Source organism: Heloderma suspectum, chromosome 11 (genome assembly GCF_057233095.1).
Source record: "Heloderma suspectum isolate Gila_16-S chromosome 11, 16-S_ref, whole genome shotgun sequence".
In the NCBI taxonomy this organism is placed as follows: Eukaryota; Metazoa; Chordata; class Lepidosauria; order Squamata; family Helodermatidae; genus Heloderma; species Heloderma suspectum.
The window spans coordinates 2728080-2755274 of NC_139468.1; the positions used below are offsets into that span (position 1 = coordinate 2728080).

The 27195-nt window shown below is 46.4% G+C and overlaps 1 protein-coding gene across 1 annotated transcript; it reads left to right on the top strand.

Annotated features, from left to right (window-relative positions):
- Positions 1 to 1738: 1738 nt before the first annotated feature.
- MINDY2 (MINDY lysine 48 deubiquitinase 2) lies at positions 1739 to 26926 on the top strand. The gene is made up of 9 exons (XM_084816623.1): positions 1739 to 2745; positions 9963 to 10020; positions 11071 to 11135; positions 12386 to 12544; positions 16137 to 16239; positions 17116 to 17258; positions 18085 to 18258; positions 19156 to 19347; positions 20946 to 26926. Exons 1-9 carry the CDS (start codon positions 2011 to 2013, stop codon positions 21069 to 21071), a joined length of 1755 nt encoding a protein of 584 aa, XP_084672749.1. The 5' UTR covers positions 1739 to 2010; the 3' UTR covers positions 21072 to 26926.
- The last annotated feature ends 269 nt before the right edge of the window (positions 26927 to 27195 follow it).

Below are 27195 nucleotides of genomic sequence, written 5' to 3' on the forward strand. Positions count from 1 at the left end.
TTAACTTAGTTCTGAGTAAACATACTTAACATTGGTCTTTAAAGGCACCATCTGCATCTGTGGAAACGTTTCGTTCCTGTCTGAACAGAGGGAAGTACCTATATTTCTGACCCTAAACATGCCAGCTTGGAAGTCCTACTGAAAACAATGGGGCCTATTCTAAGTAAGCTGGGTCAAAATCCTGCTGTCCTCTTCTTGGTCCCTCCCTTCTCCCTGTCTCCAACTGCTCAAACTCAGAATGGTTTTATTAGGTCACACTTTTTTACTGGGAGCCCTTGGTTTCAGTGGGATGCGCAGTCCAACCTTATGCATGCTTCCTCAGAATTAAGTCCCAATTTGTTCAATAGGAGAACTGCAGCTCTGCTTCCAGGTAAGGATGCAGGCGAAGTACCCTTACAGCCCATTTCATGCATTTTTACTGAAAAGCAAGTCCCAGCCCTACTGAGCTCAATATGAATTGCAGCCCGGTGCTATATGCACACTTCCTCCTGACATGCACACGATTGCAGCCAGATCTGATGCATGCCCAAGTTTTTAATTAATTAATTTAAAATATTTCTTGGCTGCCTTTCAAGCCAGAAGCTCTCCCAAAGCAGCTTACATAATAAAATATATAAAAACAGTGAAAACATTAAAAGTGCTAAAAACATGCGCACCATAAACAGCAATAAAAACAACAAAGCCAACAATAAAACCAGAAACAACAAACATGGCAATACAGCAACAACAGCAGTCTCATCAAGAGAAGGCCAAGGTGAAATAATATGTTTTCAAGGCCTTCTTAAACACCTGCAATGACAGAGCAACTTGTTCCAGAGTTGTGGGACCACTGCAGAGAAGGCCCTCTCATGTGTGGTCAGTTGAACGGTTCTCACTCACAGAAGGTGCCTCATCCCAGGCAAGACTCTTTGCCCTCTTGTCCCAGTATTGCCTGCTGCTCTGCCTGGCAGTGGCTCTCCAGGTTCTGGGGCAGGGAGATGTCTTTCCCACCAGCTAATTGCATCTGATGGGGTGGACAGTGTCCACAAAAGCGTAATAATAAATGTGTTCCTTTTTAAGGTGCCAAAAGACTCTCTGTGGCTTTCCGCACCACGTGCTCCCTGAACCCATTCACCTTTCCCCACCCCGGGGCCCTCCAGTTGTGCTGGACCACAGCAACTCCCATCATTCCCAGCCAGCATGACTATGCATATTGCTCCGAGAGCTTCGGCTACAGGGCGACTCATCAATTTAATAAAGCAATACGTATACTAATAGAGATACGGGGGATGGATTGCAATGGGGGCCTTCCGCAAGCAGCGCAGGGGCCGGGCTCTGCATGCGATCCCTCCTCCTGCAGATTTAGCCTGAGCTTCTGCGGCATTATAAGCACGCAAGAAGCGGCTCGATGCTGGGTCAGAGGAGGGGCCCATCTAGCCCGGCATTCTGTCCTCACCAGCGGAAGCCCCAAAGCAGGCCACAGCGCAGCAGCGCCCTCCCGCCACGCTGCCCGGCAGCTGGCGCTCAGGCATCCCGCCTCGGATTCGGGGGCGCACGGACTGGCGGCCGCTGGCAGCCTTCTCCGCCGCGAATGCGTCCAGCCCCCTCCCGCAGCCGCCCGAGGCGGGGGCCGCCGCCCCGGCTTGTGCTCGGGAAAGCCTCGCCCCGCGCCACAGCTTCGGCCCCGGCCGCCCCCGGCGCTCGGCGCGGCCTGCGTGGAGCGGCGGCGAAGAGCCCCGCGAGGCCGCCCCCGCCCCCGCCGGGTGCTGCGCGGGAGCGAGCGGCGCTCGCCGGATCTGCCCCGCCGGACCCGCTCCGCGCGGAGCTCACGCGCATGCGCGCGGCGGAGCCCGGCCCTCGCCCGCTCGCCCGCCCGCCCGCGGGGCGTGGCCGGGCCAGGGCGTGGCCTCCGCCTGTCATGGCGCCCGGGGCCCGCTTGGCCCGGCGGCCGCCGTCGCGACGGCGCTGGCGGTGCCTGTAGCGGAGCCGCCTCGCCAGGGCGGGAGGACGAGGGCCCCCCCCGCCGCGGGCATGGAGGGCCTGGCGGAGCCCCCGCCGCCGCCCTCCTTTCCCTCGGCCGCGCTCGAGGGAGCCGCCGCCGCGGGTCGCGTCTCCCCTCAGGAAGGGGCGGGAATCGCCTCGGAGCCTGTCGCGGCGGCGGCGAAGGGCGGCGGGGCGGCGGGGCGGCCGGCAGCGGGAGGCTCTTCGTCGCGCCCCTCAGAGGCGGCGGCTGCTCCCCGCCTGGGGAAGGAGCCGCCGGCACCCGAGAGCGACCGAGGCCCGCCGCCGCCGGCGACCAGGAGCCCCTGCCGGGCGGCGGCGGCGGCAGCCGTGGGTCCCGCGTCGGAGAGCGGCGGCGCCAGCAGCGGCAGCGAGGGGGGCGCCGGCGCGCTGAGCAGCGCGGCGAGCCCGGCGGGCGGCGAGGAGTCCGGGAGCCTGGCGGACTCGCTGGGCTCCTTCTCTAACCTGCACTCGTCGTGCGGCGGCCCCAGCAGCTCCGACCTGCACAGCAGCGACGACTCGGAGGAGGCGCCCGCGGGAGCCCCCGTGGCCGCCGCGGAGGGCGGGCCCGGCCCGGCGGAGGCGTCGTCGCCGTCGGGGCCGCCGCCGCCGCCTCCGGGCGCCAAGGAGCGCTTCCCGGGCCAGTCGGTCTACCACATCAAGTGGGTGCGCTGGAAGGAGGAGAACTCGCCCGTCATCACCCAGAACGAGAACGGGCCCTGCCCGCTCCTCGCCATCATGAACGTGCTGCTCCTGGCCTGGAAGGTGCGTGCGGGGCAAGGAGGCGAGCAGGGACCGGGCGGGCCGTCCCGCGCGCCCCGAGGGCCTCCGTGGGCAGCGATTCTGCCTCTTCTTCCTTCGGGGATTTATTTTTCTGGGAAAGGGAACGCGGTGGGGGAATACGGGAGGGTCGCGCGTTGAAGGCGTCTTGGTCCGGACCCCGGTGAATGAGGCCCAGCCGTGGCGCAGTGAAACGCCGCCGCTACCGTGCCTGGAAGCCTCCTGGACCCGTGGCCTGGTGCTGTGTAAGGCGGATTCCTGTTGCTCACCGTATGACCTCAGGGCATCCCTGCCTCCCTCGTGCCTGGCACTGGACCCACAGGACAGCCCCAGGTCGTTTTAGGCAACTGCCTCTCTGGGCATGGGCAGAGTGTCTCCCCTCCAGAGCCTTTCTGCAGCTACCTGCTGCATTTCTAGGGTGTAGAACAGGGATGGGGAACCTGTGGTAGCTGTGTAGGCTAGGGCTGGTAGGAGTTGCAGTCTAACATCTGGCGGCCCACACATTCCCCAGCCCTGATGTAGAAGGTCTCCAATTCAATCCCAGTTAAAATATGATAGCTATCTTACAGTGAATTGAGCCACCTAGCTTGGTATTGTCTCCTCTGACTGGCAGTCCTGCTTTCCAGAGTCTCTGGGTGCTTGCAGATGTGCGAACAACCAAAAGGCATCATGCAGCTCTTCCGACTTTTCTACCTTAATGGATTTTTTTTTTTTTTCTGGTAAGGAAAAAGATGGAGGAAGTGGAGGGAAAACACAGGAGGGCTAGAAACTGAAGAAGTTGTTGACTGGTTCCCTGTAAAATTCCGTGAATGAGGCAATGTGATTGCACAATAAGAGCCTCATCTGGAAGCACCCTTCCATAGATTAGAGTGATTTCCTACCATTTGATCCTCTTGCACTGGATGTAGGGGACTGGCGGTGGGGCCTTCTACATGCAAAGCAGGTGCTCTATCTACAACTAAGCTTGGGCTCCTCCCCAATATAATACCTACAAATGAACATCTGAAGCTGCCTGAGACAAAGACTCTTGGTCCGTCTAGCCTAACACCTTACTTTTGACTGTCAGCAGCTCTTCAAGGTCTTGAGCATTCCCATCCTATTGGGATACTGGGATCTTCTGCACACAAAGCAAGTGCTGTGTAATCAAGCTGTGACCAAAGCAGAAGACCATAAGTATGTTTTGCTTATGAACATATGAAGCTGCTTTGAGCCATCTAGCCAGATACTTTCGCCTTGATTGATACCTGATAATTTTTAAGATGAAGATGGCAGGGGTTGAATTAGGGACCTTATGCATGCAAAATTGGTACTCTGCCACTGAGCTGTGGCCCATCCCAGAGATGAAGATCCTGAATGCTGTTGCCTGTCACTCAGAGGAGACGGTACTGGGTTAGCTGGACCAATGGGCTGGCTTGGTGTAAGGCAAGCAATGTGCGCTCCCATGCTAATGGAGGAGGTAAGCTGTATGTTTGCTCTCTTCCTGTCCTCCCCCACATGTTCTGGGGAACTATAGCTCAGTGATGGATTCCACGCTTTGATTACTGAAGGTCTCAGGTTCAGCTCCCATGTCATTAAAAGAGTCTATAGGCATGATGCTCTGGACAGCCAGTGCCAGTCAGAGTAGATAGTACTCTGACTAGATGTCTGCCTTGGTATCGAAGGCAGCAAATCTTGTGTTCCTTCTGCGTTATTTTATCTGGTCTCTATATGACTGTCTTGGGGCTGGGAGGGATGCTGCTATTTGGACAGCTGGGAGATGGCATTTAGCCTAAACGTGTTTAAAGGAGCTGTGGACTGGAAGCAAGTGACTGGCTTTTCCTTTTCGGGGAAGGGGGTATCTTCCATCTTTTCTCCAGTATGATTAACTGATATTAGACTAACTTGTAAATGGCCACCAACTTGGATGGCTTTAAAGGGCAATTAGACAAATTTATGGAGGATCAGGCTATTGATGGCTAAATATTACCTCCATTATCCGAGGCATTACTTCTCTTAATACTAGTTGCTGGGGAACACGAACAGGGGGATGCTATTGCCCTCATGTCTTGCTTGTGGGCTTCCCAAGAGGCATCTGGCCACTAGAATATTGGACTAGATGGGCCTTTGGTCTGATCCAGCACAACTCTTACATTTGAGTTAATGAGTGGGGGTGTGTGTGTAAAAGGTCTTTCTTTTTCTAGGGGGTAATATTTGGCAATCCTAATCCTTGTGATAGCTTGGGGGTGGGGTAAGGTCTGTCTTGTGATCCTTTCCAGAGGATAGAACGTTCTGTGTTGGGAAAATATTGAGGGAGATTATATCCCCCTGATGTACCCTCCAGGACCACGGTATAAGCAACCAATCCTCTTTGGCTTAATTAGCTTCAATGGCCATTTGGAAGAAATCAGTGTGATTTTTTCTTTAAGGGAAAGCAGTGCATTTGATTTTACAAATTTGATTACAAGGGATGCACTGTGGGTTATGGTTCGGGCATTACAGTGGGACTAGAGTTCCAGGGAAAGGCCTTGTGTGTTGTTACAAGCTTTGCATGTAGCATTCCTTTGGCTCTACTCTCTCATAGTAAGTAAAACATGTGAACTGCTGAAACATTGGCTATCTGCTGTAATATTGTCTTACAGAACAGCACAACTGTGACCTGCTTACTTCACACATTACATTGTTGTAGGTGTAATCTACAACATTGCATATGTAAACAGTGAATGTGATGACCACATGTCAGAGAGGTACATGTGTCAGGAATCCAGAGTTGTTTGCAACTCCCCAGTCAAGGTGGCAAAGCCAGACTTGCCCTGCCTAATGCGTGAAATTGCCTTTTTATAGATCACATCTATTTGCAAGGTACTGGAAACTTAAGCAGGATTGTGTCTTGAACAGCACTGTTCAGAGGGAAGCAGGGACTGTTGCCAAACAACTTTGCTACAAAAGGGTAAGAGGTGCGACATGTGCAATCCTGGAAGTCCAGTTACTTGCAAAACAAATTTCATGGGAACCATGGTTGTCTCTACATAAAGGAACGTTTGCTTCTGACATCCTTTTATGTCAGGCACCATCATTAACAAATTCTCCAGTTTGAAAGTTTCCATGGGAGAGAGCACTGCTTTGACAACTTTGGCAACTTCAGCATCTTTTTTTAGCCTTTGTGCTGCCTTAAAACATGCAATTTGCCCTGTGTGTCTCAACATAGCTTTGGACTACTGCAGTTCAGCACTGTAAACTGTCTTACCTAGGGCTGTTACAGGCCTCCCTTGGGGTTTTAAGGAGACACTCAGTGAAATCCTATGCATGTCTTGTTGTTGTTGTTCAGTCGTTCAGTCCTGTCCGACTCTTCGTGACCCCATGGACCATAGCACGCCAGGCCTTCCTGTCCTGCGCTCTCTCCCGGAGTGTGCTCAAGTTCATATTCATTGCATTGGTGATGCTATCTAGCCATCTCATCCTCTGCCGTCCCCTTCTCCTTTCGCCTTCAGTCTTTCCCAGCATCACGGTCTTTTCCAAAGAGTTTTCTCTTCGCATTAGGTGGCCAAAATATTTGAGCTTCAGCTTCAGTATCTGTCCTTCCAATGAGCACTCAGGGTTTATTTCCTCTAGGATTGACTGATTTGACCTCCTTGCAGTCCAGGGGACTCGTAAGAGTCTTCTTCAGCACCACAGTTCGAAAGCATCAATTCTTCGGCGCTCAGCCTTCCTTATAGTCCAGCTCTCACAGCCATACATTACTACTGGGAAAACCATAGCTTTGATTAGACAGACCTTTGTCGGCAAGGTGATGTCTCTGCTTCTTACTATGCTGTCTAGGTTTGCCATAACTTTCCTCCCAAGGAGCAAGCGTCTTTTAATTTCATGGCTACAGTCACCATCTGCGGTGATCTTGGAGCCCAAGAAAGTAAAATCTATCACTGCTTCCATTTCTTCCCCTTCTATATGCCAGGAAGTGATGGGGCCAGATGCCATGATCTTAGTTTTTTTAATGTTGAGTTTCAAACCAGCTTTTGCACTCTCCTCTTTCACTCAACAAGAGGCTCTTGAGATCCTCTTCCTTTCTGCCATTAGGGTGGTATCGTCTGCATATCGGAGGTTGTTGATAATTCTCCCGGCAATCTTAATTCCGACTGTGATTCATCCAACCCAGTGTTTCTCATGATGTACTCTGCATATAAGTTAAGTAAGCAGGGTGACAATATGCAGCCTTGTCGTACTCCTTTCCCAATTTTGAACCACTCGGTTGTTCCATGTCTGGTTCTTACTGTTGCTTCTTGACCCTCGTACAGGTTTCTCAGGAGACAGGTAAAGTGGTCTGGTACTCCCATCACTTTAAGAATTTGCCACATTTTGTTGTGATCCACACAATCAAAGGCTTTAGTGTAGTCAATGAAGCAGAAATAGACGTTTTTCTGGAATTCTCTTGCTTTCTCCACGATCCAGCGAACATTGGCGATTTGATCTCTAGTTCCTCTGCCTCTTCGAAACCCAGCTTGTACTTCCGGTAGTTCTCGGTTCGCATACTGCTGAAGCCTAGCTTGTAGGATTTTGAGCATCACCTTGCTGGCATGTGAAATGAGCGCAATTGTGCGGTAGTTTGAACACTCTTTGGCGTTGCCCTTCTTTGGAATTGGAATGTAAACTGACCTTTTCCAGTCTTGCGGCCATTGTTGAGTGTTCCAGATTTGTTGGCATATTGAGTGCAGCACTTTAACAGCATCATCTTTTAGGATTTTAAATAGCTCAGCTGGAATACTGTCATCTCCGCTAGCTTTGTTGTTACTAATGCTTCCTAAGGCCCACTTGACTTCACTCTCGAGGATGTCCGGCTCAAGTTCAGTGACCTCACTATCATGGCTATCAGGGACATTCAGATCTTTTCTGTATAGTTCTTCTGTGTATTCTTGCCACCTCTTCTTAATCTCATCTGCTTCTGTTAGGTCCCTGCCTTCTTTGTCCTTTATCATGCCCGTCTTTGCACGAAACGTTCCCTTGAGATCTCCAATTTTCTTGAAGAGATCTCTAGTCTTTCCCATTCTGTTTTCCTCAATTTCTTTGCATTGTTCATTTAAGAAGGCCTTCTTGTCTCTCCTTGCTATTCTCTGGAACTCTGCATTCAGTTGGATATATCTTCCCCTTCCTCCCTTGCTTTTCGCTTCCCTTCTTTCCTGAGCTACTTGTAAAGCCTCATCAGACAGCAACTTGGCTTTCTTGCATTTCTTTTTCTTTGGGATGGATTTCGTTGCTGCCTCCTGAACAGTGTTACGGACCTCCGTCCATAGTTCCTCAGGCACTCTGTCTATGAGGTCTAATCCCTGAAATCTATTCCTCACCTCCACTGTATATTCATCAGGGATATGATTGAGGTCATACCTGAACGGTTTAGTGGTTTTCCCGACGTTCTTCAATTTCAGCCGAAATTTTGCAATAAGCAGCTCATGATCTGAGCCACAGTCAGCTCCAGGTCTTGTTTTTACTGACTGTATAGAGCTTCTCCATCTTTGGCTGCAAAGGACATAATCAATCTGATTTCGATATTGACAGTCTGGTGATGTCCATGTGTAGAGTCGCCTCTTGTGCTGTTGGAAAAGAGTGTTTGCTATGATCAGCGTGTTCTCTTGGCAAAACTCTATTAGCTTTTGTCCTGCTTCATTTTGTACACCAAGGCCATGCCTGCCTGTTATCCCGGTGATTTCTGGACTTCCTACTTTAGCATTCCAATCCCCTATGATGAAGAGGACATCTTTGTTTGGTGTTAGTTCTAGAAGGTGTTGTAGGTCTTCATAGAACCGATCAACCTCAGCTTCTTCGGCCTCAGTGGTTGGGGCATAGACTTGAATTACTGTGATGTTGAATGGTTTGCCTTGGATTCGTACTGAGATCATTCTATCGTTTTTGAGATTGTACCCCAGTACTGCTTTTCCCACCCTTTTGTTGACTATGAGTGCTACTCCATTTCTTCTAAGGGATTCTTGCCCACAGTAGTAGATATGATGGTCACCTGAATTAAATTCGCCCATGCCTGTCCATTTGAGTTCGCTGATTCCCAAGATGTCAATGTTCAATCTTGCCATCTCATGTTTGACCACCTCTAGCTTACCTTGATTCATTGATCTGACATTCCAGGTTCCTAAACAATATTGTTCTTTACAGCATCGGATTTTCTTTTCACCACCAGACACATCCACAGCTGAGTGTCCTTTCGGCTTTGGCCCAGCCGCTTCCCTCTTTCTGGCGCTACTTGGAAATACCCTCTGCTCTTCCCCAGTAGTATATTGGACACCTTCTGACCTGAGGGGCTCATCTTCCGGCGTCATATCTTTTAGCCTTGTGATACGTTCCATGGGGTTTTCTTGGCAAGAATACTGGAGTGGGTTGCCATTTCCTTCTCCAGTGGACCACATTTTGTCAGAACTCTCCGCCATGACCTGTCCGTCTTGGGTGGCCCTGCACGGCATAGCTTATGGCTTCACTGAGTTACGCAAGCCCCTTCGCCACGTCCCATTGATTTCAGTGGGGCTGACTCCCAAGTAAATGTGCCTAGGATTGCAGCCTAAATCTCATTAAGACTCAAGGATCTCTTTCCACAAAGAGCCCACTGAAGCACTTTTTATGCTATGCTGTTGTAATAGCAGTTTTGCAGTGACCTGGCTACAATCTCTTCTCCAGTATAGTAGGTTTCTGTGTTCTCCCAGTGTATCAGGCCTGGACACTGACTTTATTTAAATTGCTGAAAGTTGTGCTTGGGTGCTACTTGCCAGTTAACAAAATGACTCCAGTAGCATCTTCTGCATGAGGGGAGACCTTGTGACAATTCTTGGCAAACAAACACATTCTATCAATAGTGCTAATACTTCTGGCCCTTTGCAATGTGCTTATATAGTATACTTTAAAGGAGTTGCCTCCTGAGGACTGAAGCAGAAACGTCTAGAAACCCTCAAATTTCCTAGACAGGTGATTTGGAAGTACCAGAAAAACGTGAGCTGTTCATTTAGGGAGTAAAATGCAGCAACCTTGTACTTGCTGGGGATTTTTAACTTCATTGCCAAGAATTAGTATCCCTGGTGTTTAGGCAAGTTGATTTCTACCTGTACCAGAAATACCTGTGGCTCTTCTCTCATACAACTACAGTACAAATTCAGAGGTGTAACTCTTGCATGCTTATCTTGCCATTAAAATCAAATCAAATCAAATCTCAAAGCATAAATTCTCTTCTCTCCTAGGTGAAACTGCCACCAATGATGGAAATCATAACTGCTGAGCAATTGATGGAATACTTAGGTTAGTACTAGCAATACTGCATGTGTGTTTTGTATTGAGATAAATTGTTCATCACAGGGTGGTTTGCTATGTGGGTCTGTCTGAGTAGAGTAAGGATTGTCCCGATTAGAAGCTGGTAAGAGCATAGTCTGCTTGGTGGTCAGGGAATATTTAAAATAATTTTGAACAGAGCTGCCCACTTCATGAGTTAACTCAAAAAATATCATTGGAATAAACTTGTGGTCTGGAGAAGCCTGGCCAAACTCAAGAGAGGGTGTCCTCGGGGGAAGATGAGGGCTATGGACTCCCTCCAATAGTCATTCAGCTGTGGTTTCTACCTAGGCTCCTGATTCTGGCAGCCCTACCAGTTTACCTTTGCCTGCTGAGGACTCTGCAGAGACTAAAACAGCATTAAGAACTATTCCCTCCCTCTCCCATCTCATTTTGGATCTTGGCACGTAGTTGGAGAGCCAGGAACTGAAAACCTTCCCCCACCTCCTCATAGGCTTTGAGTTGTGTTAGTTCTTAGGATATCTGCAGCTGTGACTTCTATTCTTGCAATTTGTCTCTTTAAAATTGAAAAGCTAATCATGTCCAGTATTTTGTTATAATTGGCGTCACTTTTAAGGAAAGTCAGAATTTTCTTTAGTTATAATGGAACCAAATAGTCTGGAAGCAGCACCCACAGTTTGATTCTAGTCTCTACACTCAGCAGTCTTGAAATATTCTGTTTCTGTTCAGTAGCATGAATTCAGCTGCTCCCCTTTCATTATGAATGCCATGACTCATTCTGGGTTTAAATAGGCTTAGGGTGCAATCCTATGCATGTTTAGACAGAAAAAAGTCCTACAACTCCCAGCATTCCCCAGCCAGCATGGCTATCTGTAGGAATTTTTTTCTGTCTAAACATACAGAGAATTTCACCCTTAGTATGTCACTCTAGAGAACTATAGACTTAATCCGTTGTATTTGCAGGAAATAATTTTAACAGTTAAAAAACTGATATTCTACTAATATCCAGTATTGCTGGATACACTTTCAAATTAGATTTTTTGGGGTGTTTTCTTGTAGGAGACTATATCCTTGATTCCAAACCAAAAGAAATCACTGAAATCCAGCGGTTAAACTATGAGCAGGTAATAACAAGCTTGTCTTAAGAGTAAGTGACATTTACTAGTAGTGAATTAAAATACTCAATTTTTCATTCATATTGTGAAGTTACTAACTTAAGGTTTCAGTCTACTAATTCAGAGTGAGGCTAAATCAGTGGAAGACAAGATTCCTTCTGCACTTAAAAATAAAATTCTGTGCTTGAAGCGTATAGCAGCTTAGGGCGCAATCCTATCTGGATAGTTGCCAGCCTATGAAATTGGACTGCCGACTTTCCTATGCAGGATCCTCTTCTCCGTGCTCCAGCCACTCTGCATCTAGGCGTAAAGCAGCTTCTGCAATCTCCCCTCGCCACCTTGGGACCACCCCCATTCCCCCATCTCTATGCTCCGTTTCTGAGTGTGGAGACATAGCCAGCATGGAGAGAACCACGCCAGCTATGAGGGGGCAGGGAGCATTGTTTCTAGGAAACGAGGTCGAAGCCCTGGCTCTGACCTCGGTTCCCAAAAACTGAACAATCCTATGGCCCTCTATACAGTGTTTAGTGGCCATAGGATTGCTCCCTTAGTGTTGGGCTTCTAGATCTTTTATCATGTTTCTGAGGTGGTTTGTTATTTAGTGAATTAACCTACAATCCCTTTTGCATTACTCTTCCCCCTAATATGGGGCCATCCACTACTTGAATTTGCAGTGATATTTGTCTTGACAAGATAAGGGCCTGCAATTCAGGTTAGGTTAGCTAGTAGCAGGCTGGATTGATTCGTCTCTTTGTGGAATAAGCTTGTTTCCATTAGTTTCTTACAACTTTGGTAATTAAAAAAATTGGAGAGTAAGTTATAAATAAAATATCTGCAGTGAATATTGAGAAAAACCTGACTTGCTTAAAGTTTTAAGCAATTCATTTCTTAATGCTGGATATTTGCCAGCCTCCCTTGGTAAATATACCAGTAAATTAGGATGAAATTATTTGTTGAGTCCTGGACATTTTTGAGATTTCTGAATGTTAGAAACTATAGTTATAAGGATTAGTTTAGACATTTAAAGTATCAGTTAATAAGGTTGTAATCTGATTATTAGTCAATAGCTGATGGTAGTTCTTGTCTATTGGTAAATGTCAGAATTGTTATGCTTCCCACTCTCATCCTGCGGTGCTAAGAACTCAACAGTTGGGGCCTCTGACACTTACTGTAATAAGCTGCTTTTTAAATACAAATTTAGGGATTGGTGTTCCATGTTGTCTGATGCAAACAGTGTAGTTTTTTTCTCCTGTTGGCAGAATATGAGTGATGCCATGGCAATCTTGCATAAACTTCAGACGGGTCTTGACGTGAATGTGAAGTTCACTGGTGTACGAGTCTTTGAATATACCCCTGAATGCATTGTATTTGATCTTCTTGATATTCCGTTATACCATGGATGGCTAGTAGACCCTCAGGTAAGCAAACATGATTGGAGATGTCTTACTCTTTCTGTGGTTGTTTATGGGATTTGTAGCCTGCCCAGAAGGCAGTCTACAATACATCTTGTCACCCATGCTGTCAGACCCATATGAAGTAGTGGAAGAGCTTAATCAGTTGTATGAGAGCTGATACACTGAAACTCAATCCAGATTAGATGGAGGTATTGTTGGTGGGTGGTCTGTCTATTCAGGGTAGTGATGTTCAGCCAGTTATGGATGCGGTTGCACTTCCCCTAAAGGATCAAGTTTGTAGTACTGGGACTCCTTGTGCCTAAAGTGACAAATATGGATCTACTTGTCCTCAGTGGCATGGAGTGCCTTTTACCATCTTAGGCTGGTACACCAACTATTGAACCTACCTGGATTATGATACCCTGGGATCCGTGATCCATGCTGTGATAACCTCCCATTCGTTGTTGTTCAGTCGTTCAGTTGTGTCCGACTCTTCGTGACCCTATGGACCATAGCACACCAGGCCTTCCTGTCCTCCGCTCTCTCCCGGAGTGTGCTCAAGTTCATATTCATTGCATCGGTGATACTGTCTAGCCATCTCATCCTCTGCCGTCCACTTCTCCTTTTGCCTTCAATCTTTCCCAGCATCAGGGTCTTTTCCAGAGAATTTTCTCTTCGCATTAGGTGGCCAAAATATTGGAGCTTCAGCTTCAGTATCTGTCCTTCCAATGAGCACTCAGGGTTGATTTCCTTTAGGATGGACTAATATGACCTCCTTGCAGTCCAGGGGACTCGTAAGAGTCTTCTCCAGCACCACAGTTCAAAAGCATCAATTCTTTGGCGCTCAGCCTTCCTTATAGTCCAGCTCTCACAGCCATACGTTGCTACTGGGAAAACCATAGTTTTGATTAGACGGACCTTTGTCGGCAAGGTGATGTCTCTGCTTCTTACTATGCTGTCTAGGTTTGCCATAGCTTTCCTCCCAAGGAGCAAGCGTCTTTAATTTCATGGCTACAGTCACCGTCTGCGGTGATCTTGGAGCCCAAGAAAATAAAATCTGTCACTGCTTCCATTTCTTCCCCTTCTATATGCCAGGAAGTGATGGGGCCAGATGCCATGATCTTCGTTTTTTTTAATGTTGAGTTTCAAACCAGCTTTTGCACTCTCCACTTTCACCCTCAACAAGAGGCTCTTGAGATCCTCTTCGCTTTCTGCCATTAGGGTGGTATCGTCTGCGTATCTGAGGTTGTTGATAATTCTCCCGGCAATCTTAATTCCGACCTGTGATTCATCCAACCTGGCGTTTCTCATGATGTGCTCTGCATATAAGTTAAATAAGGAGGGCAACAATATGCAGGCTTGTCGTACTCCTTTCCCAATTTTGAACCAATCGGTTGTTCCATGTCCGGTTCTTTCTGTTGCTTCTTGACCCTCGTACAGGTTTCTCAGGAGACAGGTAAGGTGGTCTGGTACTCCCATCTGTTTAAGAATTTGCCACAGTTTGTTGTGATCCACACAATCAAAGGCTTTAGTGTAGTCAATGAAGCAGAAATAGATGTTTTTCTGGAATTCTCTCGCTTTCTCCATGATGCAGCGAATGTTGGCGATTTGATCTCTAGTTCCTCTGCCTCTTCGAAAGCCAGCTTGTACTTCCGGTAGTTCCCGGTTCGCATACTGCTAAAGCCTAGCTTGTAGGATTTTGAGCATCACCTTGCTGGCATGTGAAATGAGCGCAACTGTACGGTTGTTTGAACACTCTTTGGCATTGCCCTTCTTTGGAATTGGAATGTAAACGGACCTTTTCCAGTCTTGTGGCCACTGTTGAGTGTTCCAAATTTGTTGGCATATTGAGTGCAGCAGTTTAACAGCATCGTCTTGTAGGATTTTAAATAGCTCAGCTGGAATACTGTCATCTCCGCTAGCTTTGTTGTTAGTAATGCTTCCTAAGGTCCACTTGACTTCACTCTCTAGGATGTCCGGCTCCAGTTCAGTGACTGCACTCTCATGGCTATCAAGGACATTAAGATCTTTCCTGTGTAGTTCTTCTGTGTATTCTTTCCACCTCTTCTTAATCTCATCTGCTTCTGTTAGGTCCCTGCCTTCTTTGTCCTTTATCATGCCCGTCTTTGCACAAAATGTTCCCTTGATATCTCTGATTTTCTTGAAAAGATCTCTAGTCTAACCTCCCATTTAGACTACTCTAATGTATTGTATGTGGGGCTGTTAGTACAGCGTATGGCGGCATAGGTACTGACTGGAACTGGCCATTATGATCATATTATGCCCTTATTTATTTAAACTGCTTGTATACCACTTGATATCCTAAAACCTTTAGCGGTTTACATACAAAATACATACCATACAATATAAAGACCAGTGTAAAAACAGTATAAAATAATAAATACATTAGAAATATTACAGAAACAGGAAAACAGAGCAGTGCAATTACAAGTCAGGGAATGCTTGAGTAAGTCGAGCCATCTATTTTGTGTCTTCAAGAGGCATCTAAAGCTTTCTGCTGTTTCCACCTCTCGTTCCAGGGGGTGGGTGCCACTACTGAGAAGGCCCACTTACTTGCCTTTATGTGATGACATGCTGTTCGTCATGGAATGGTGTGGTGTTATATCATCACCAATAGCTTCCAGTTCATTCCTGAGCCCAATCCAACATGCTTGGGGCCACAGTCTCTGAAAGACCACCTCTTCTTATATGTTCCTGCCCATGCTTTGAGATCACTATCTGAGGCCCTGCTCTGAATGAGATGTGGCAGGTGGCTACTTGTGTGTAGACCTTTTCTGTGGTGGCCCTGAAATAGTGGAATGTCCTCCCTAGAGAGGTCTGCCTGGCACTGACTTTTTTGCCTTTCCAGTGTTAAGTGAAGACCTTTTTTTCTTCTAAGGCCTTTAAAACATTTTTTAGTTTGCTACTTGTTTTAGTTATGATATGTTTTAAAGCTGTAGTTTTAAATTGCCCTTCTCTGTGCTGCCTTGCTTTGAAAATCTTGTTACTACTGCTTTTAATTTTACATTTTTAAGTTATATTGGTTTTATTGTGTTAATTTTTATTATTTATATTGCCCTGAGAGCTTTGGCTTTAGGTGACCTATAAATCAAATAAGAAATACCTAAACAAATTCATATTAAAACATAAAGAACATAAAAGGCACTAATAAAATCCATAAGATAAAACTAGCAAGATTAGAAATAATAGTTAAAATCATAAAGATGAAAAATATCATAAAATTACAGGAGAACAGGATAGACTTTGTCTGGTACCCAAAAGATAGCAAGCATGGTGCTGAATGTAGGTAGGGGGAGTTCCAGAGTTTGGGTTCCACTACAGAAAAGGCCTTTACTCTAGCACCCAGCTAGCCAATCACCTACCTTGGAAAGGTGGGGGCGCACAAGGATGATCTCGGTTGAGAGGCAGCTTCATATGGTTTTAGTTGCCCATGTCTATCGGAAAAGGCTATGCTATTCACTTCTGTGTGTGTCATCAGTGTAGTGCTTTTTGAGTTAGAGTTGTGTGTGGTTTTCAAAGTGGTGATGTAATTTAACTTCCTTGTAATACACACAAAAGATCAGTCAAACTTGGTTGCTTTCCTCCCTCCACACAGATTGCAGACATTGTGAAAGCAGTCGGTAATTGCAGCTACAATCAGCTGGTGGAGAAAATAATTTGTTGTAAGCAGTCGGACAACAGTGAGCTAATTGATGAAGGTAGGTGAATTCCTTAAAAACATCCGAAAAGCCCAGAGGGGTCATACCAACAATCCATCTAATTCATCCCAAGAGAAGCCAACCAGGGAAGCCCACCAGAAAGGGCCCAAAGGTCATAGCCCTCTATTCCTCTTGCTCCCCAGCAAGGAGACTTTGCTGGCACAGCGCCTCCATGTAGCGTTCCATCTAGCACCCATAGCTAATAGTCATGGGTAGAGCTCTCCTCCATAAGAATGTGAGAGCCCTGCTGGGCCAGACAAAAGGTCCAGCATCCTGTTTCCCACACGAGCCAGACAGAGGCCTCCCGGAGGCCCACAAGCATTGCATGAAGGCAGTAGTCCTCCCCTACTGTGGTTCTACAGCTTTCACAATTAGAGGCAGTGCCGGTGCTGTGCACTGCCATGAGAAGTATGGAATGTTTCGCTGATAACCCCTTAAGTAGACGGATCTTACGTGTCTGCTGTACGTGGCAGCTGGGCTTTTTTTTTAGTGTACATAAATACTCTGTTGACAGGGTGGGATGGGACAGTGAGGAGTGTTAGTCTGCTTCACAATCAACCTGTTCATATCTCATTTGAGTCTGGCAGGCAAGACCCCAGTAATTCATTCCAATTGTGTTACTGTATAGTGTCCCTTGGTTGTACTGGCTTACACTTGACTTGTCTTCCATGCTATTCTAGATAATGATTTATCCCAAAGTTTAGGCTCCCTTTTGTTCAGATAAGTGTCATGCTTCCCTCGCCCCCCCAAGACAGCAGGCTTGTATAATACTACAACCGGATGCTAAGACCTTTCTAGTGAGGTCTCTCTAGGCATGAGTTGTGCAGAGTGTGTGTATGTGTGTATGCACATGAACACAATGATTTGTCTTCACAGGTTCTGTAGCAGAGCAGTTTCTAAACAACACAGCCACTCAGTTGACTTACCATGGACTATGTGAGTTAACTTCCACTGTTCAAGAAGGAGAATTATGTGTATTCTTTAGAAACAACCACTTTAGCACCATGACTAAACATAAGGTATCTGGCTATGAACATTGTCTTATTTTACCTGAGAATGTTGACTGACTCAAAGCTCCTGAGCTTGTAGCCTGCCCCTAGTCAATGTCCCCACGGCCCCTAGAGTATCCAGTGGCTGCTTTGAGTTTGCCCTATAAGAGGCATCTGTCTGAATTGGGCTTTCAAAGCTGGAGTGTAAGGGCCAACTACATATTCCAGATCTTTTCCTTCTGCTTTTTTGGGAATACTCCCAGGTTTTAATTATTCTCAAAGGAAAAATGTTTAAACTCCTCATGAGTGCATGCTCAAGTAGTTCATTTTTTCTCATGTTTTCCTCCAGTATTACAGTTGTGACGCTTGGTGATCAGTTTTCTCTTGTGAGAATCTTTTGTATCAAAATGTAGAGCCAATGAAGTATTCAGTTGATTGTAGGATCTGTATGCTGTTGTGCCTTTAGATAGTGCTATGTCTCTTCAAATTTCTGCTGGATGAGTTCATATATGGGGGCTATAATGCATGAGATCTAATGGAAGTTGGCTTGTGTAAGGCATACATAGTCACACATTGCTTTACAGCTCTTTGTTCTAAGAGATTATTATGTAGCTGCTTGCTGTGTACTGCTGACATGGTGGCTGACAATGGACAGTAGTGTAACTCAGCAGTAGGAAGTTCCGCACAAAGCCATGAAAGGACACATAACGAGCATGGCTTCTAGAACAGAAATTAAGGGCACTGGTGCTAATTTTGTAGCAAGCAGTGGATAGAGCAGTAGCAGGAAATTGGATTCTCTCCCTGTACCCTCAGTCAATTCCCAGTAGTGTGTGTTAAAACGTTTCCTTTTATTTAGGGTCAGCTTTACCTTCTGGTGACAGACCAGGGATTCCTTACAGAAGATAAAGTTGTTTGGGAAAGTTTACACAATGTGGATGGAGATGGAAACTTCTGCGACTCTGAGTTCCATCTACGACCGCCATCTGATCCAGAAACGGTATATAGAGGACAACAAGATCAGATAGACCAGGTAGATTTGGGAATCCTATTCTGTTACTTTGCCTCTTCAGTACTTGGGCTGAATGTGATTTCCCTCCACTTGTGCCTACTTCCCTCCCAATTCTCTGAAAGCAGAACATACTAGGCAGAACACAATGATTCCCTAAACCACAACATTTTGGTAGCAGCACCCCAGGTATGGGACAGCCTTCCCCGAGAGGTTCACCTGGTGCCATCTCTTGTCTTCTCGGCAGCAGGTGAAGACCTTTCTGTTCACCCAGGCATTTTAAATAACTCATGTAGTCTGGGCCTCTCAGTTTTAAAACCTGTGTGTTTAATTTTGGGGTGTGGTGAGTCTTGCTGTCTTAATTTTGTGTTGCCTTTGATCATATGGTTCTGTGTTTTATTTTGTATTTGTATAATGCTTATGTTTTTTGTAAGCCACACAGATAACTTTGTTACAGGGTGGCATACAAATGTTGTAACTAAATAATGTCCAGAGCAGCATAACATTAGGTTCCTTGGTGTAGGTCCCCATAACTGGAATATTCACCTTCTTCCTTGAGATCTTCAGGGCAGGCAGGAGGGATAGAAGGGATGCCATCTGTTCATGGTGACCGCTTGAGAGCTTGGGTTAGGGATGGATGAAAGGCCTACTGGAGTCTTCTTTCCAAGCTTACATGATAAAAGCTGCTGCTGTGATCCACCATTACAACTTGCAACTAGGGCAGGGCCATGTGGTACTTGACTTCCTCTGTTCTTGAGTTTGAGTCAAAGGAGGCTTCCCATGTCAGTATTCAGGTGGCTGCTGTAAGTCTAAGAACCTTTTGATTCTCTGGAGAGAGGCTGAAAATGTGGAAGGTGGTGGAATCCTACTGGTTGGATCTTGCTGAATAGGGGAGCATTCACTGATGGATTTACATCTTAGGACTACCTGATGGCATTGTCCTTGCAACAAGAGCAGCAAAGCCAAGACATCAATTGGGAGCAGCTACCTGAAGGAATCAGTGACCTTGAGCTTGCCAAGAAACTTCAGGAAGAAGAGGACAGGCGGGCTTCTCAGTACTACCAGGAGCAAGAGCAAGCTGCTGCCGCTACCGCCACTGCAGCCCAGGTCCAGGTAAGGACATCTGGCAGACCTTGGACTTTGCCAGAAATGTGCCTTGTGCCCCAGTCCTGTGTGTGTTTTCTCAGAAGTGAGTCCCAATGAGTTCAGTGGAATTTGCTCCTACTGGGAAAGGGCTGTCGCTCCAGGGTAGAACTCCTGCTTTACATGCACAAGGTCCCAGGTACAAGCCCTGGCAGCATCTCCAGGTAGGGCTAGGAGACAGAGACTCCTAGAGCCACTCCTGGTCAGCATAAAAAGTACTGGTGTTCTCACTTGGTAGCAGTTGCCCTGAGAGCAGCAATGCTTGACCAGTGGCATATAAATTTGACATGAAGCTGAAGATAGGAATGGAAGCAGCAGAAAGAGGGGCTTTGTTTGAGAGGGGAGGCCAGAGTCCTTGTGGTGTACAATAGAGTCTCCCGTGGGAAGCGCCTCTCTTGTGGGATCTGCCTGAGGACCTCAGGGCCTAAGCTTTCTCTGCTCTTTGTCCCTGCCTGCCAGTGTCTGGGATGTAAGAGGTCAGCTTGGGCCTTTCCGCTTGTACTCACTGGCACATTCCCACACTACGTATTGTTGGACACTTAGGGTGCAATCCTATCAAGACAGACGTCAGCCTCCAAACTCGGAGGCTGATGCCTACCCAATGCAGGTCGAGCGGAGCATGAAGGGGATCCTCTCCTCTGTGCTCCACCCGCCCTGCATTCTTGCCAGGGCTTCAGAGAGGGGGTGGGAATGGGCCTGGGGACCTCATAGGAAGCAACATAAAGGAGCTTCCATGGTTTTCTCCCCGCTCCCGGGAACGCCCCCTTTTTGCCCTCTCTGTTTTACGAGCATGGAGAGGTAGCTGCCACAGTTCTCCCCATGCTGGCTATGAGGGGGAGGGGTGGGGAGCGTGGGTTCCTGGCTCCAAGCTTGGAGCAGTGTCTACAAGTTCGGAGCCAGTAAACCAAAAAATCCTATGGCCCTCTAGACAGTGGCCATAGGATTGCTCTCCGAGTTTCTCCTTCTTGGAAAGAAATGGGCTGAGCAAAAGTCCTGCCCCCCACCCTAATAACACTTTGAACAACTCTTCAGAGAGAGTGAGAGTGTGCTCTCCTTGAGCTCAAAAGACCAGAACAAAATAAAACATCCCTTTTGCCCTGAAGTGAAACCGCACCCTGTGTTGTTGTGGTGCCTGTGGACTTCCAGTGTGGCAGCTGCTCCTCTGCCTCCCCTGCAGGTATAGGAGCTCTGGCCATGCTAGTGTGTTCTGCCATTCCCATGGGAGTGGCTATGTGTGCCTGCAAAAGCTGGTACCATGTTGGAGTTGGGAGTGGCACAAAACTTCTTTTGTTACCCTGTCGCAAACCCTCCTGGTGGAATTCCAAAGGGCGTGGTGGGCCTCCATCTTCCAAAGGCAGAAGTGTGAAAACTCCCTAAGGGGGGAAAGGCAACTAGAAGCTAGGGATGACCCCCCCCCCCCCCCGGTCAGTGTTCAGCTGCCTGGCTACCACAGTGAGCTACCATGGCAAATTCAACAGTGTAGCCAATATTCTTAGCTGGCCTTATGAGTGTTGCTAAGCATAAGGAGTGTTCAGGCAAGTGGCCTTGTTCTTCTCCTCCCTTGATAGCAAGTCCAGGGAGCAGCCTCTCCATCGACTGGAAGACAATCGGGAGGCAGCGAACGGAAACGAAAAGAACCTCGGGAGAAGGAAAAGGAGCGTGAGAAAGAGAAGAACAGCTGTGCGCTTCTATAGCGGGAGGGGGACTCTGCCTGGACTCGAGCACCTATCCTTGAGACACATACAAGGAATTCTAAGGGCTCCAAGCGCCACATGCCACCTGTGCCTGATAGCCCCACAGAGGATGGTGCTCCCAAGACCAGTGGAGTCGTGCACACGCTTTCTTTCTGAGGGATTTGGATGTAGCTGCCTGTGCTTTGGAAGCACTGTGAGGAAGCGGCATCTTTTGGAGGGGAGCCCACCTTGCTGCAGGCTGTGCACCATAAGAATCTAAGTAACTCAGAATGTTTATTAGCAAGCTACTTGTCCAGGTGATGAAAGAAGCTAAATAGCTGTCCTCTTGGGCTTTTGCCCAAGGCCTGTGCATCAGTCACCGAAAGAGAACATTTTATGGTTTGGAAGCAACCCATCTGGACATCTCAGCCCCAGTGCTTGCCAGTTCTCTTGGCTTGTGGGCTGGTGTTCCCTGAAATGTCTTCAGCCTGGGTCAGTGCAAAATGTTGGTTAACATTACTCGGCATTGGGTGTCCCGAAAGGACAAAACCACACTGAAGAGAAGCAAGAGAAACAGACTCCCGCCTTGACCATATCAGGATCACCACTGTACCTGGCCTTTTCTCTTTCAGTGGTATGTCATGCAGGTGAATGAGGCCAGAGCTGTTCAGTTATTTATTTGACCTCTCTACACACGAGTAGGTGACTGGAAGGGAAAGCTGATGTGCTATAATCTGTGGAATTAATCCCCCCCCCGCCCCGAAGTACCTTGGAAGAGTAATATGAAATGTGTTTGCTTGTATGCCTTATCAAGTGTACTGTAGGTAGATAATCTGTACCATCTTCATGCAGATTTAAAGCACACTTCCGCAGAGTGTGAACATGGTTCCACTACACTCTGGGGCTGTGATCCCAATGGCATTTGTGAGTGAATCCTTTGGACTTTGGTGGGATTAACTCACTTGTATAATTAAGATTTGGAGGGAGAGGGCTATGATTATTTGGAAAAGACACATGGCTGTAAACACTTATAATAAAAATTTGTGGAACCAAATTTTATAATGGACACACTACAAATGAACATGTTACATCTCATAATATTTATAGGCTTCTGATAAGGAGTATTGAATTTTACTGTTGTAGGGATGGGGGTAGAACTCACAAGTCGTCCTCTCCTTAGGAGCAATGGCCTTCATCCTTTTGATAACTTTATATATCAATTTGTAGATGATTCTGACAAAATTTGCTGTATTTCATAAAGCCTGGATGTATGCATTTATAGACAAACCTCAACCTGTGGCAAATGGTCAGTGTATGACAATCCTGCTACTGGGGAAGGTAGTGATGGAGATACCATCTACTGCTTGAGGGTTGAACGTATTTTTGCTGAAGCGAACTGCTCCTTTGGGAGTGTAGTCTAGTTAAATAATGAAGTAATCAGTTTCAAACTTCTATCTTGCCGCTCCTTAATACCTTAAGTCTGAGGGGCAAAATTAGAGGAAAACCATGCCCCAAAGTTGAGACTTGGCAAAGTCATTTCCATGACAGGTAGGGGTGTGTGTGTGTGTGTGTGTGTGTGTGTGTGTGTGTGTATAGTTGCTCCCTTTAAGTTAAGACTGAAATATTTGCCTTTACCCATTAGCCTGAAATGTAAACATTTCTGCCCAGTTTACAAATGGGAAACAAACATTTTATTCAGAACTGAGTTTACTTTGTATCATGTTACAGTTTAAATATGTAAGTAATATATCTTACACTTCTCCAAAGTATCTTATTTCACATATGCATAGTACCCTTACCTATTTTAGACCATAGTGCCATCTTATTATTGTTAACAGTAGCACATAAGCTATCCAGGCTTTTTTTTGTGCAAAATCAGCAAGGTGTTTGTTTACATTAACTGTGAGTTTGTACCATTTCTTGTCTGTTACATGCTAAATTTGGAAAATTACACAGACACAATGAAAGAACCACCTATCCATTGTTTCCTCTAGTCCTACTAACTCCGAGATTGGCGGAGAAAGTGAGGCTTTAGCTCTAGTTCCCTTTGCATGGTTGTGTCAGTTTTAAGGAACTTCGAACCACTTCTAGAGCTTTAGCAAGATACTAACATGTGCCTGGTGATCTGGTGTCAGAATCTTCCAGTAGGCGTGGAAAACTTTGGGTAATGAGCAGTTTCTCAGGTAAAGGAGTGACTTCCTCTGTCTTAAAGTTGTTATACAGGAAGTGGCTTCCAGGAGGGCTAGCTCTGAGATCAGGTTCTTTTTGGGCTGACAATCAGGTACTTGGCTACAGTAAGTTGGACCTCTTGTCCTACCAGCATGACCTTCCCATTTAATATTTTGGCAGCCCTAAGCAGACAGCTGTGGGGGTGGGTAGTGGTGCTGTGGTAGCCATTCAGAAGCCTCTGATGGGGAGAGAAATCCCTGTATCCTTTACCCAAATAGCCTAATAATCCTTAGCCCAGTTCTGCTCGCTTGGATTTATGAGCACCTGGAGGGCATAGTAACAAAGGATGTACAATCGCGCTGGAGCTCGCAGTTGTCTACCTCTTGCCAGGGTTAACGTCACTGTGGGCTTCCTGATCATTTCTGCAGAGATTGAACTGCTTTTAGCTTTTTAAAGTCTGGGCTAACAAACCTGGGCTAACAAACCTGCGCTTGCCAGGCAGCTCCAGTTCCTAGCCATTTCCTTTTACACTCCTTAATATAACAAGCCCCGGTTTCCCACTTAGCTATAACATCACTTCTATAGGATTCAAGTAGAGGGAGTAAGAGATGTCAAGGCAAAAGTTGTTTACTAAGCCCCTTATCAAAGTTTAATAGTGTAGAACAGGAAAGAAAATAACAGCATAGGCTCTCCTTTGCTGTGCCAGTGTAGTAATTCATCTGTAACATTGCTACTTGAGCACTGCCAAATACTTTTATAGTTTTATAAAAAGGCACTTGTGTGAAAGATGTTGCTTTAAAAAAAAAATCATGGTAGTTGTCCTACATTGCACCTTTTAGCAGTTAGAACTTGGGTGATCTCTTGCTGCGTTCCCACAACAGCTATTATGCCTTGAGTCTATCTGCTGCATGTTGTGAGTGAATGTTGTGTAACAATATGGGTGAGGTCAATCACATGGGTCTCTCCTGTGGGTGCCAGTTAGATGAGAAATACCCACATGATCAGCCCTGCCCATGATTGCAGTATTCAAACACATCAGAGCTGCACAGGAAAGAACCACTGAGAAGCAACTTCCACCTGGCTTGGTCAGTGTGTGAAGGGAGGAGCTGCCTCACTCCAATCTCTGTAGTGCTGGCCGTTAACTGCTATGGCCATAAAGACACTTAGGGGCAACCTTCAGGCAGCGCAGCAGCATCTCCTGGCTTCTGTCCTTCATCTACTTTACAGATTCCAAATCATGGATTAGCCACAAACTAGCTTTTAGTAAATCAGATCCTCTGCATGGATTTACACTGTGATCAGCAACTTGCCCTGTTTTCTGTTGGATCCTGTCAGTATACTTTGATGTCCTGAGCTGATAACTGTTGCCATACTGTTTTCTCTGTGTGTGTGTGTGTGTGTGTGTGTTTATATATAGTCTTAAGTGATTTCTCATGTAATAAAATTGGTTTAATTTCCAGCAATGACTGAATGTTTTAGCAAAGAAGCAGAGGTGGACAGTCCAGTTTTCTCTTGCTGTGCTTATACAGTGGTGTCTTGTTAGATAACACATTTCGCTGCTTCAGCCTACACACTCACCAGATAGAGAAGCTACATAGAGTAGAATAGAAACAGGTGTGGATCAATGCTAATTCTATGAACTCCAAGATAGTTTCAAGCTGTGAGTGGGTGTGCATAAGCTGAGGAAACAATCCCTTACAGGCAGTTTGTAACAAGTACAGGTTGAAAGCACAAGCAAGATCTAGCCCATTATGGCCCTAATCCAGGACTAGATGACTATTCCTATATAACAGCCAGTGCCTGTAAGAGGGGTGCATACCCCTCACCTGCATCAAAAGAGCTCATTCATGGGGGGGCAGTCAAGTGTAACAAAGTGGGATGCATCTCAAGCAGTAAATTTGTATCTGATACACACCAAGTTTTCATTGCAAGGAGATCTCACTTGCTGGGCTGAGGTTATTCATTCAGCCCCTTAATGCTAGACATTCTTCTGGAAAGTGAAAGCTGGGGGGTTTGTGGGATGTTGAATTCCATTCTCAGATTGAATTTACATCAGACTGTCCTGGAAGTACATGCCCTTGACATTGGATATTTCTTCCAGAATAGTTGTCAGTCAGAAAAGGGCAACCACCATGATTGGGGGAAGCGGGTGGGCAGCTGGAGGACATTCCATAAAGGAAAAAGGTGTAAGTGGGGCTTTTCGGTTTAGAAAAAGGGCAACCAAGATGGGCCATGAAATATGTATAGGTGGTGTGGGAAGAGTGGATGGGGCGGGGGAGTCTCCCTTGTGCTGCTAGAAGTCAGGTCATCCAATGAAACTGATGGGGAGATAAAATGGAAGATCACACAACACTTCATTAACTTACGGTATTTGGGGCCACAAGATGTGGTAATGGCTGCTAGCTTAATTACTTTGAAAGCAGATTTAGACACATTCATGAAGAGGTAGTCTTATCAGTGGCTACGTAGAACCTCCATGTTCAGAGGCAGCATACCCATTACTAGGAAGCAACAATAGGAGAGGACTATTGTATTCTGGCTGAGCTTGTGGGCTTGCCAGAGGCCTCTGGTTGAGGAAACAATGCTGGATCAGATGGACCTTTTGGGCTGCTGCAGGAGGACAACTTACATTCCATGGAAGTTTAATTTTATAAAGTGTAAGGACCTCAAAGAACTCTTCTGGTATTGCTTACCTTAAGTCTGATTGGGCCTTTATTGTACAACAGGTGTCTCAAGTTCATAGCAATGGATATTTGCACAGAGCAAAGGGCTCCAATCCAAACATGTGGGGGCACTAGTTATAACTGTACTCAGGAGTTCATGGTTATCTTGACGACTGCAGGGCTATCGCAGAACATTGGCCCAACACATTCTGCAGGTCACTTGGCTTTCCTACCAGACATGGTCTGGAATTGGAGTAGTTTGGAGACCCCCCTCACAATCAGATCAATTCCTGGTGAAGTTATAGATGGGTAGTGCTGGGCATGGAGTGCTTTTACACTAGCTTTGGCTAGTTTGCCAGCTACAACTGTTCCTGGGTAGGGATAGTCTGGCTATGATGGCCCATGCCCTGGCAACCTCCCAATTAGATTGTTGTAATAGTTGTATGTGGGGCTGGTCTGGAAGACTACTCAGAACCCTCAAGTAGTGCAGAACACAGCTGCCAGAATTTAAACTGGTACAGCCAGATAGAATCCTATCACACAGATTCTTATACATTGCCTTCCTATTCACTTCTGAGCCCAGTTGAAGGTGCTGGTGCTTACTTTTAAAGCCCTAACAAGCTTGGGACCCAAATACTTAAAGGAACAGCTCTCTTCCCATGCCAACCTGCCTGCATATTAAGATCGAGGATTTTCGCTGAGGTCCTTTGCTAGGGGAAGCACTGTGTAAGGACTAGGCAGAGGGCCTTCTCTGTGGTGGTGCCCAGTCTCTGCAATGCCCTCATTGAAATTTGGAACATGCTAACGCAGCTATCATTTTGGTGCTAGGGTAGAACTTATTTGCCCAGGCATTGTAAAGTGCAATGTTGGTTTGAGTTTAGACTGCTCTGCTTTTTAGGCGTCTGATCTGTTTTTATTGTAATATTGTTTAATGTTTTTTATTGTATTGTGTTTGTGGCATATTTCGGTTTTTATGTTTTTTTGTTTACCACCCTGGTATCTTAGGCTGAAGGGCAGGTTAAAATACTTTTAACAATAAACAAATATTGCAAAACGGCATGTTCATTTGGAGTAATTTAAGGAGTGCTCAAAACGTTCTGCATTCTGAACCCTTAGGTGAACATGGGTGTAAAACCACAATAAGGCAATGAGGTTTCAACCAGACTGGGGAAAGGATGCCTAAAGCCAAATGTCCCGTTTGTATCATGATCCTGGCAGATGTCCCCATCCATGTAGGAGGAAGAGACACTGAACTGCCATTTCCATGAGGAAGCAGGGCTTCCTCAACTGCTCTTCTCCCATCTTGAAAGGAG

Excerpts from the sequence above, each read along its gene's own strand:
- MINDY2 (XM_084816623.1), top strand. The coding sequence starts at position 2,011 with ATGGAGGGCCTGGCGGAGCCCCCGCCGCCGCCCTCCTTTCCCTCGGCC. Across the intron at positions 10,021-11,070 it reads GCAATTGATGGAATACTTAG|GAGACTATATCCTTGATTCC; the intron begins GTTAGTACTAGC and ends GTTTTCTTGTAG. Across the intron at positions 18,259-19,155 it reads AACAAGATCAGATAGACCAG|GACTACCTGATGGCATTGTC; the intron begins GTAGATTTGGGA and ends TTTACATCTTAG.